At 50.6% G+C, this 12,227-nt stretch overlaps 1 protein-coding gene across 1 annotated transcript in view; it reads left to right on the forward strand.

Annotated features, from left to right (window-relative positions):
• The window catches only part of trappc12 (trafficking protein particle complex subunit 12), a 33,739-nt gene that overhangs the window by 9,627 nt on the left and 11,885 nt on the right, over window positions 1-12,227 (forward strand). Inside the window, exons 4-5 of the mRNA XM_068601594.1 lie at window positions 7,928-8,041; window positions 10,220-10,358. Of these exons, the coding sequence (XP_068457695.1) occupies window positions 7,928-8,041; window positions 10,220-10,358 (253 nt within the window). The remainder of the gene's footprint in view (window positions 1-7,927; window positions 8,042-10,219; window positions 10,359-12,227) is intronic.

A 12,227-nucleotide genomic window follows, 5' to 3' on the forward strand; every position in this document is an offset into this window, starting at 1 on the left:
GGCAGAGGTTGCATGGCTGCTCCAAGCCCAGAAGCTTGTGGGTTTAACCAAATGTGCAGCGCTGTAAAGGAAAGGGGTACGCTGGATGTAAGACCCAAGACAAAACAAGAGCATCATTGCGAAACGCAAAGCAGCCCAATAATTGTTTTACCCTATTATCTTGTTTTCGTGATCGTTGGAATGCAGAAACCACCTCTCTATTTCTCAGGCAAAGAGCCACAAAGTGAGGGACCCTGGCCTTCTTGTCCTCCGCCCACGTCCCGCTGACATCACGAGCTCTCAGCTTGGGAACCACAGTACCACACTGAGTCTCTGCGGGGTCACATCCGGCCTCTCCCTTCTCCCCTATCTCCCGTCTATTGTCCGGTTGTCTTTGTTTCTGTGTGGAACGCAGGCGGGTGTAATATCCAGCGCCCTTAAAGACGAGCAGCAGCAAACAAAAGGAGGTGTCCCTTCCCTCTGCGGCGCTGGAGACACCCACACAATCCCAGTGCACACTTCTCTCACCAGGCCTCTGCAGTCAATTCCTTGTTTAATGTCACTCATAATAAATCATCATGGTAATGCCTCCTCATTTGATTTGAGGGGATCTGATTATGCAGAGTCATTTGAGCTGAGCTAAATTATTAATCACCATCAGCCTATTGTTTTTTCTATTTTTATGTCCTACCTACGCCCTTTCTGTTAATTGAAATCATTCAAACCTGGAAAGTGACAGCGTGGTTTGTATGCATAATGGCATTCGTGATGACCCATCATGAACCGCTTAATGTTCTAAAAGGAGACGCAGGCTCACCTGAGGGAAGCTGACGGCGGCCGCTCGGTCCACCTCTTCGGTCCACCTCTTCGGTCCACCTCTTCGGTCCACCTCTCTGGTTCACCTCTTGGTCCACCTCTGGGCCACCTCTCTGGTCAACCTCTCTAGTCCACCTCTTTGGTCCACCTCTTTGGTCCACCTCTTTGGTCCACCTCTCTGGTCAACCTCTCGGTCCACCTCTCTAGTCCACCTTTTTGGTCCACCTCTCTGGTTCACCTCTCGGTCCACCTCTATGGTCCACCTCTATGGTCCACCTCTATGGTCCACCTCTCTGGTCAACCTCTCTGGTCCACCTCTATGGTCCACCTCTCTGGTCAACCTCTCTGGTCAACCTCTCTGGTCCAACTCTTTGGTCCACCTTTCGGTCCAACTCTTTGGTCCACCTTTCGGTCCAACGCTTTGGTCCAACGCTTTGTCCAACGCTTTGTCCACCTTTCTGGTCCACCTCTCTGGTCCAACGCTTCGGTCCACCTCTCTGGTCCAACGCTTCGGTCCACCTCTCTGGTCCACCGCTTTGGTACACCTCTCTAGTCCACATCTTTGGTCCACATCTTCAGTCCACATCTTCGGTTCAATGCTTTGGTCCACCGCTCCGGTCCACCTCTTTTGTCCACCTCTTTAGTCTACCTCTTTAGTCCACCGCTCCGGTCCACCGCTCCGGTCCACCTCTTTGGTCCACCTCTTCGGTCCACCGCTCCGGTCCACCGCTCTGGTGCACCAATTTAGTCCACCTCTTTAGTCCACCGCTCTGGTCCACCGCTCCGGTCCACCGCTCCGGTCCACCTCTTTGGTCCACCTCTTTGGTCCACCTCTTCGGTCCACTGCTCTGGTCCACCTCTCCGGTCCACCTCTTTGGTCCACCTCTTCGGTCCACTGCTCTGGTCCACCTCTTCGGTCCATCGCTTTGGTCCACTGCTTCAGTCCACCTCTTTGGTCCACCGCTCTGGTCCAGGGTGGGCTGTCTCACCGGCTAATTGATGGATTGGCATGACATTTCGTACGGATGTCTTTGCTGCCCATAGGATGCATCCTAATGTCTTCGGTGATCCCTTTAGCTTCTTTTAACAATAGCTCTTTATAGTTTTCTACTAGATGGACTTGCACTAACTTTTACCCCCCTACCCCACCCCACCCCGTGCTGATCCCCTCTATTGCCGCACCTGCAATGCTATTGCCATTTTACACCTGGTAAACATTACCTGCTAAATAGCCGCATGTTAGCATGGTCATTGTAAGCATGTCGTCACAATGTGGGGTGCAGTAAAATACACGTCTGTCCCCCAACTATAGAACTGGAACCAAAACCATCCGGGCCTGGCCACAGACTTGTGGTGGTGTTTGTTCGGGCTGGCGCTGACTCCCGCTGCGGCCCTCAGCAGCCAACCGAGCTCTGCTGCTCAGGTTGAGTGTTTTGATGGGACGGTGTGGCTTGGTCAGAGGCCTTGTTCCCCGGTCTTTTTGGAGGAGCCTGAGTTCTCAGAAACCTCACTAAGTGGCTTCTGCAGCTCTTCATCCAGCCAGATGGCTGTGGCGGTTTCTTTTTCTTTTCATTCTTCCCTGCAGTATTTTAAACAGACCTGCTGGCACTAATATGCTTATAAATATGGTAAATGGACTTGCACTTTACTCTCTCTAGTCTTCCGACCGCTCAAAGCGCTTTAATGCTACATCTGTATTTCTGTAGCGCGGCGAATGCCGTGCTTGCTTTCCAGCCGCGACTGTCACAAATATTCACGTCCAGGGATTAAACGAAAAAGGCCCATTCACTTTTAAATGCTGAAGAAATACATGGGCTAAGAAAACATTACATTTGAGTATAGATTTTGAAGCGGAGTCCATTTTTTCTGAATATTCAACCTTGGTGTCTTAATAATGCTTACTCTTTTTCTTTACATGGTTCTTGTGTCACGGTAATAAAGTGGTCTATAAATACAGGATATGAGTTTACAGATTACATTTCTCCTTGAGATCTTGGAGGTCGTTTTGTGCGATTTTGCAGGTTACGCTGGTACATTTTGTACATTAGTCTGTACACCCTCTGGTGTTTCATGGAGACAAATACAACCTTTCACCGAGTCAAAGTCCTTGTATGTGCAACGTACTTGGCAAATAAACAAATCTGATTCCAATTCTGAACGCGTTGATCTTAATCGCCTGTGTACGTGTGCGGAGCTTGCGCGCCATCAGATCAGAGATTAGCACGGCAATGTGGATGAAGTGGGCCACACCAGGTCTGTGGCGATCAGAGCAACGTTGACCCGGTCATACTGGAAAGATATCACGTCCGATGAGAATATGGTTTTCAAACAGCCGGCGACAGGACTTCTAAATGTTAGATTAGCATGTTGAAGATGCAGAGCAGTCTGTGATTCATCTTTTTTTCTTTCCATCAGGGCGGGTCAGAGCTCAGGTTCAACTGTTTGAGAAGTCAGGGCAGCAGAGACGTTCGTTATTGCCTGGCTTATAATTCGCACGCCTTCCTTAATCGACCTTGTGACCTTCTGGTCTCGGGACACCGCCTCCCAAAACACAAATCCTGCCTGCCGTCCCCGTTCCATGTGCCCTGTAATGGTTGCTTTGGGTTGGTCATAGGCTGCTGTGCGTAGCGGCGCTATGCGTAGCGGCGCTATGCGTAGCGGCAGCGGCGTTATATAAGGCCTGAGCTGAAGTTCACTTTTCTAGCGTTTTGCGGTTTTCCTTTTTCCTTCCCGTTGGCTCCTGGCGGCGCCTCTCTGCAGCTCCCTCGGCCCTCAGCTCTTCGCTCCTCATCTTCTGCGCTCCACTCGGCTACCCACCACTCCATTCTACTTCTTCCAACTATTTTGGCCCAGAGTTTTAGCAATTCATTTATTTTTTTGTTTCTTCCTTCCACTATTGCCAACTTTGACATCTGTGCTCTTTTGCTATGTGTGGGCCAGATTTATTCCTTCCAAATCCTGCATGTCCTCTGTTGAAACTCCTTGTCCTCCTGTGCCTCTCCTCTCAACAGAGAGAGAGAGAGAGGGGGGGAGAGAGGGGAGTGGAGGAGGAGGAGGAGGAGGAGGAGGGGGGGGGGGGCATCCCTTGTTTTTCCATACTAACTTGTATCCCAATCGTGCAAAAACCCAGAATGCTCTTTGGCTGGGCAGCGATGTACTGTAGCATAGTGTGAGTGTGAGAGAGAGAGTGACTGCAGCTGCTTTTGCCCATCGAGGCTGCCTCCTCGTTTTCAGCTTCATTTCCCACTCTAATGAAGATTCAGAGGCAGCGTGGATACTGGCACAGGGCAGGAGAGGAGAGGGAGGGATGAGGGATGAGCGATAGAGGAGGGAGCACCGACAGCGGGGAAGAGAAGGAAAGCAGAAATGAGTCAGAAAGAAGGGGAGGAGATGGAGGGAAAGAGAAGAAGAAGCATCGAGATAGATGGAGAAGGCAGTATGGGAGAATCCTGAGGAGGGGGGAGGCAGGAGAAAAAAGGAGGAGAGGAACACGAAGGGAAGGAGAGAAGATGAATGGGGAAGAGAGAGAAGAGGCTGATGAGCTCTATGATAAAGGTGACGAGAGAGAGAGAGAGCGGCCTCTCTCCTGCTCTCTCTCCTCATTAGCTCCCCGGCTGTGATGAATGGCTCAGCACTTAGGACCCGATCAGAGAGCCGACCTTGTCATGTGTGTTGATGAGGTGGCTCTACCACACACACACACACACACACACACACACACACACACACACACACACACCACCACTGTCCCCCTCTTACCTATTGTAGCACCTCCTGTGGAAGCAGATGCTGCTAATATTGAGGTGTGTGTGTGTGTGTTTTGGAGGTGGCATCAGGCGTTTGGAGGTGGTGGCGGGCGTTTGGAGGTGGCGTCACGCGTTTGGAGGTGGTGGCGGGCGTTTGGAGGTGGCGTCGGGCGTTTGGAGGTGGCATCAGGCGTTTGGAGGTGGCGGCGGGCGTTTGGAGGTGGCGGCGGGCGTTTGGAGGTGGCGTCGGGCATTTAGAGGTGGCATCAGGCGTTTGGAGGTGGCATCAGGCGTTTGGAGGTGGCGTCAGGCGTTTGGAGGTGGCGTCAGGCGTTTGGAGGTGGTGTTTGGAGGTGGCGTCAGGCGTTTGGAGGTGGCGTTTGGAGGTGGCATTTGGAGGTGGCGTCAGGCGTTTGGAGGTGGCGTCGGGCATTTGGAGGTGGCGTTTGGAGATGGCATCAGGCGTTTGGAGGTGGTGGCGGGCGTTTGGAGGTGGCTTCAGGCGCTTGGAGGTGGCGTTTGGAGGTGGCGTCGGGCGTTTGGAGGTGGCTTCAGGCGCTTGGAGGTGGCGTCGGGCATTTAGAGGTGGCATCAGGCGTTTGGAGGTGGCGTCGGGCGTTTGGAGGTGGCGTCGGGCGTTTGGAGGTGGCGTCAGGCGTTTGGAGGTGGCGTTTGGAGGTGGCATCACGCGTTTGGAGGTGGTGGCGGGCGTTTGGAGGTGGCGTCCGGCGTTTGGAGGTGGCTTCAGGCGTTTGGAGGTGGCGTCGGGCATTTAGAGGTGGCATCAGGCGTTTGGAGGTGGCGTCGGGCGTTTGGAGGTGGCGTCGGGCGTTTGGAGGTGGCGTCGGGCGTTTGGAGGTGGCGTTTGGAGGTGGCATCAGGCGTTTGGAGGTGGCAGTAGGCGTTTGGAGGTGGCGTCAGGCGTTTGGAGGTGGCGTTTGGAGGTGGCATCAGGCGTTTGGAGGTGGCGTTTGGAGGTGGCATCAGGCGTTTGGAGGTGGCAGTAGGCGTTTGGAGGTGGCGTCAGGCGTTTGGAGGTGGCGTTTGGAGGTGGCATCAGGCGTTTGGAGGTGGCGTCGGGCGTTTGGAGGTGGCGTTTGGAGGTGGCGTCAGGCGTTTGGAGGTGGCGTCGGGCGTTTGGAGGTGGCGTCGGGCGTTTGGAGGTGGCGTTTGGAGGTGACATCAGGCGTTTGGAGGTGGCAGTAGGCGTTTGGAGGTGGCGTCAGGCGTTTGGAGGTGGCGTTTGGAGGTGGCATCAGGCGTTTGGAGGTGGCGTTTGGAGGTGGCATCAGGCGTTTGGAGGTGGCAGTTGGCGTTTGGAGGTGGCGTCAGGCGTTTGGAGGTGGCGTCAGGCGTTTGGAGGTGGCGTTTGGAGGTGGCATCAGGCGTTTGGAGGTGGCGTTTGGAGGTGGCATCAGGCGTTTGGAGGTGGCAGTAGGCGTTTGGAGGTGGCGCCAGGCGTTTGGAGGTGGCGTTTGGAGGTGGCATCTGGCGTTTGGAGGTGGCATCAGGCGTTTGGAGGTGGCAGTAGGCGTTTGGAGGTGGCGTCAGGCATTTGGAGGTGGCGTTTGGAGGTGGCATCAGGCGTTTGGAGGTGGCGTCAGGCGTTTGGAGGTGGCGTTTGGAGGTGGCGTCAGGCGTTTGGAGGTGGCGTTTGGAGGTGGCGTCAGGCGTTTGGAGGTGGCGTCAGGCGTTTGGAGGTGGCAGTAGGCATTTGGAGGTGGCGTCAGGCATTTGGAGGTGGCGTTTGGAGGTGGCGTCAGGCGTTTGGAGGTGGCAGTAGGCGTTTGGAGGTGGCGTCAGGCATTTGGAGGTGGCGTTTGGAGGTGGCATCAGGCGTTTGGAGGTGGCGTCAGGCGTTTGGAGGTGGCGTTTGGAGGTGGCGTCAGGCGTTTGGAGGTGGCGTTTGGAGGTGGCGTCAGGCGTTTGGAGGTGGCGTTTGGAGGTGGCGTTTGGAGGTGGCGTCAGGCGTTTGGAGATGCTCTGTCCATGAAGATGTGAGTAGGATTCATTTTGCACCTCAGCTTTTCTCAGTGTAAATTCAAAGCACTCGCCTTCTTATTGTTCTTTATTTTCACGTTGTCTTTCAGAAGTCCTGCTTTTTCTGATTGCATAACTGTTCCACTGAGTTTTCTTTTTTTTAAATCTTCTTTGTTGTTAGTTTTTCCCCTTATGGGATTTGAGGTTTGAAATTTGACATGAAAAAAAGATGAAAGGAGAAAGTAACAATACAGTACTGGTAAAGTACATTTTGATTCTCATTACAATGTGGTACTATTCCTTTAGACCTGGCCGTGAGTCCCGTCTGTAAGCATATCGTCGTACTCGCCAACTCTCAGCAACTTCAGAGAGCAGTGACGGAGACGAAGCTGAAGCAAGTAGCCAATTGATTACAATCGTTAAACTCATTCTTTAAACAAACATTCTTTAGCCCCAGATGCTAAACTGTGAGGATTTTTCTGTTCCAGCGTTTCAAATCTAATGTGATTCTTTATAGCGCGCATCAGAATTACGGAAACAACGGAAACACAGCTACTGACGGCTGTGGCGTGTCACAACTATGAGGGTTGCATCTATACATATGGCGTATTGCATTGTGGAATTGTAATCAGAGATGAGAGTGCTATATGGTCACTACGTTGTTTGCCTACTTGTGGGAACATCTGAGTTCATGATTTCTCTCAAAAGAACATGGTGGATTGTAAATGTAGTGGTTTCAGTTTCCTGCGCATCCCTTCCCACCCTTTCCTCCCCTGCAGGGTGTGTTGCTGGGGCTCCAGAGAGGCCAATTTGAACAAGCGGACCTCGTTCAATACTGTTCAACTTTGAATAAGTTATAGAAGAGTGTTTTGTGTGGGGGCGGAGCTTCGGGCCCTGCAGACTTTACAGGCTCACTAAGTGCTGTCCACTGCTGGATGAACTTTGTGTTTCCAGCAAAATCCTCCTCCCCCCTGCAGCATGTCCGGGTCTAGGAGTCGCCCATCAGCCCGCATGAGCGAGCTTCAAGAGCGAGCTTCAAGAGCGGCCAGGCGCAGCCGCTGGGTACGCCCCCGACAGCGCTGTGAGCAGCAGCAGCCGCCAACGACCCCGCACTAGTTATCATAACTTACAGATAATAAGCAAGACGCCACGTTGTAATAAACAGGAATTATCCGTGAAGTTTGCTGAAGCGTTCGTCCTTGTGTGAGGACGCAGGAGACGGACATCTTGGAGGAAACAATTACATCAAATTGTGGGTGGTTCAGTAGATGAATTTCAATACTTAAACATGGTGCTGCTTCTAAGTGATGCCCTGCTGGTGAGGCGTCCTGTGTTGGTGATGACGGTACCCACAGGTCTTCTTCTATGGTTCCATCACTGTGCCCTGTCTCTCTTCCTCTCTGCAGAGCAGTAAAAACTGGCGTGCTGCGGTGGATCTGACGGGCCGGCTGCTGACGGCTCACGGTCAGGGATACGGAAAGGCCGGCCAGCCCACCTCCCACACCACCGACTCACTGCAGGTGAGACGCCAGCCGCCTGCTGCTCGTGCCAGTGTCTGAGTGGTGGTGGGTGTCGGAGAGCAAGCCAAGACATCCTGTTCTCCAGATTAATATACTAATTCCCAAATAGCACTTGAAGATGAAATAGATTTTGCACTTAGTTGAAAATAAACTCAATAGTGTGCTTGAAGAATAATGTAATGAAATGTCCCAACTGACATTGCATAACCATTTCACAGATTATTTATTACCATAATATTTTATTATAAAGAGTTGATTCAATGTTTCTATTCATTTCTTTTGTTTCCAAGCTTCTGGCAGGACAGAATGACTTGTTTTCCGTCTGCACAGTGTGTCAGAGCCAGCCATCAACACAGAGCACTGCCGTTGTTAGTTGTGATGTGCGTTCCTTTCTCATGTTTGTGTTGCTGCTGCCTGTGTGAGCTCTCCAGAAGAGGGATGTGCCCTGCTCACTGTGCACCAGGCTTTAAGTTCATCCACCGTGTTGTTGCCTTGTGCTGCATGTTCCTGTTAGTTTGAGCTTCTTAAACAGCTGGCCACAATCTTTCCAGGTTTTAATCGATTGTTCCTTTTTTTTAATGTGTTTTTTTAATATCCATTATTAAAAGATGACGACAGTTGGGTGTCTCTGCTAACCTTTTACTGCACACTGTTCCTCACACAGGACTGGAGCACTATGCTGAACCTCCACACACTGCAGCTGCTATAGGACGTCCATGAGTATGCATGTAAAGATGAGACGTGCAACTGAAACCACAAAGACATATTGTTCCCCCCTTCAAGGAACTCATTAATCCTTGATATTACATTTCTCAAGGTCTACTGGGCAACGTTTCCATTTAGGTGTTCCTCATAATGCATGTCAAAGGGTTAAAGTGTCTCACTCTGAACGCACAAGGAGCACATAACAAGAAAACAAGATGTCGGTTGAATACGAACAAAAGAGGAAACTGTATATTTGTACCACATGTTTTACAGCTGTACCCATGTGTTAGAGCTGTACCCATGTGTTAGAGCTGTACACATGTGTTAGAGCTGTACACATGTGTTAGAGCTGTAACATGTGTTAGAGCTGTACCCATGTGTTAGAGCTGTAACATGTGTTAGAGCTGTACCCATGTGTTAGAGCTGTAACATGTGTTAGAGCTGTACCCATGTGTTAGAGCTGTAACATGTGTTAGAGCTGTACCCATGTGCTGTACCCATGTGTTAGAGCTGTAACATGTGTTAGAGCTGTACCCATGTGTTAGAGCTGTACCCATGTGTTAGAGCTGTACACATGTGTTAGAGCTGTACACATGTGTTAGAGCTGTACCCATGTGCTGTACCCATGTGTTAGAGCTGTACACATGTGTTAGAGCTGTAATACATGTGTTAGAGCTGTACACATGTTTTACAGCTGTACCCATGTGTTAGAGCTGTACCCATGTGTTAGAGCTGTACACATGTGTTAGAGCTGTACACATGTGTTAGAGCTGTACACATGTGTTAGAGCTGTAATACATGTGTTAGAGCTGTACACATGTGTTAGAGCTGTACACATGTGTTAGAGCTGTACACATGTGTTAGAGCTGTACACATGTGTTAGAGCTGTAATACATGTGTTAGAGCTGTACCCATGTGTTAGAGCTGTACACATGTGTTAGAGCTGTACACATGTGTTAGAGCTGTACCCATGTGTTAGAGCTGTACCCATGTGTTAGAGCTGTACACATGTGTTAGAGCTGTACCCATGTGTTAGAGCTGTAACACATGTGTTAGAGCTGTACCCATGTGTTAGAGCTGTAACACATGTGTTAGAGCTGTAACACATGTGTTACAGCTCTAACACATGTGTGCATGCGTGTGCGTGGGCTTCATTGACAACATGGTCGTGGACCAGCTGGATGTGTGGATTGTTTCCCCCGTCGTGTTTAAAGACACTCTTCCTCCACGTGCGGTCTGACGTGGATTGTTGCATTTGACATTCATTTGATTCACGTGTCAGTACATCGGTAATAGCGAAATGTTAAACGCAGTAATCCAGTCGTACGCTAAGCGATGGGTTCAGGAACCGCTAACGGATAGATCAGTACAGCTGTGACCAAAGGTGTCAACGTCTCTCTTGCTTGCGTCTTCTTACTGTACGTCCGGTCTTGTTCATGTGAACTAACAGGAGTGTGTTTGTGTGTGTTCCAGCTCTGGTTTGTGCGGCTGGCCCTGCTCACCAAGCTCAGCCTCTTCCAGAACGCTGAACTGGAGTGTGAGCCCTTTGGTGACCTGGACCATCCAGACCTGTACTACGAGTACTACCCCAGTGTGTACCCTGGGAGGAGAGGTACACACAGGCACTCACACACACTCTCTGGGGTCATTGGTATCGAGAAACCTCCCGCTGTAAACTCAGGCTTCGTATCTCTTCGGTGACTTCTCTCTGAGAGCTGAGGTTGGATCGTAGTTTTCGTGACGGCTCTGAAACTCTCATCTCTGAATGCTTTATTAGCTTTCACACAAAAGAGATTTCAGATTTTACCGAGTTTTTTTTTTTTCTTTTTGTGGATACACAAGCACACCACCACTGTCCTATTAAATATGCAAAGGAAAGTTTGTGCCAGGAGCTTGATATCCGACGGTATCGTCGCGAAGCTCCAACAACTCTACTCGTCTCCAGCAGTTCTTTGGTTTTGTTCCTCCTCTCTTCTACACCGCATGAATGGCTCTCTAATGTATTCCCATTACTTTGGATCTGCTTCGCCCCTCGGGCTACCACAGTGAAGGCAGGAGCGGAGACACAGCTGCACACACACACACACACACACACACAGAGTAAAAATAAAAGCACACTTGAAGCTCCACGGCGCTTCTGAAGGAGCCTCGATTGACTTTCCGTTGCTCGATTTAAACGCTTTGTGACCCGCTCGGTGCTCGCAGACAAACTGGCACGAGCTGTGGAGTCTGGCATCACGAGTGGAGCGTTGCTCCGGCCCGGCGCTCGCATCCACCGTCTATTACCCCACGATCAAACCCTCCGGGCGCCTTAAGAGACGACCCGGGTATCACGCTCCCAAATCTTTTGTTTTGTTTTAAGGAATCGATCTGAGGCCGTGAGGAGGAATCAGTGTTTGTGTTCTATTTGACTGCCAGATGAGGAGTTGAGTGCATCTTTGAGTCCAGAGAGGTGAAGACCTGCTGCTTTTCAGTCTCGTTTCCTCTCATGTTTAATTATCAGTAGAGGAAGAGAGAGACGCATCAGTCGTCTCGCCGGCTGAATTAAATGAACTTGGGGTCAAATGCTGACCTTCCCAGTTGCTCAGAAAAGATCAACTGGTTAAAATTTAAGGCCGACAAAAAGGCACAGTGGAGAGGGAACATTCATTTAGCTCTGATTCTAAACCACGACACGCAGCGCCGCACAGCGGTGTATCTGACACCCGAAACGCCCCGATGCAGCCAATGAGCATCTCCGGTTCAGCGCTCAACACCGACGGCAGTCTCAACAGTAGCGCTTTGCACTCGTGATGGAGGAGCTGGAACCACAGAGGTGAAGCGGCCCGAGAGGATCTCTGTGCCCTGGTGGGTCGTGTCTGGGGCGATGTGAGGAGGCCATGCCACTGGGCATGCTGGGAGGATAAGAAGCACCAGAGAGGCACAACGTGCTTACATGTAGTTCACAGCTGGTTCAGGAGGAGTTTACATTCTACTATGATGCTGGATAGTTGTAGAAATAATAATGCGTCATTCATTTGTAATATTTTGAACCAGTAACGTTTCTCAGGTCACTGTACTGCTCCAGTGTTTTCCTCTGAAGCAGAAGAGCACGGCGCTTCTGCAGCCGCTGGAAGTTATTAGTGACCGAGAGAAAAGCATCATAGATGTTGTTGACCTGTCGGCATCCTGATGGATCTGCAGCTGTTCGGGGCCCTTATCGTTGGAGTTGTATTCCTACGGCTTCTGCAGACATGTCTCGACATTACCCAGCATTCCTTGTGTCATCAACGGTCCACCTCCACGATCTGTTGCATGATGGACACCCGCCAGAAGAAAATGTGCTGAAGCCATCTTTTACAGTCAATATGTCTTTAGAATTGGAAAATAATCTAAATATTGCTGACTATCCTAAAATTAATACAAACGGGTTTCTGCGTCTTTGCCCAAAACAAGAAGAAACCATTTGTTTTACTGGTACATTGTTAATATAATCATTTAA

The sequence above is a fragment of the Clinocottus analis genome, unplaced genomic scaffold (assembly GCF_023055335.1).
Source record: "Clinocottus analis isolate CAN_PGR_092001 unplaced genomic scaffold, fCliAna1.0.p SCAF_52, whole genome shotgun sequence".
Taxonomy (NCBI): Eukaryota; Metazoa; Chordata; class Actinopteri; order Perciformes; family Cottidae; genus Clinocottus; species Clinocottus analis.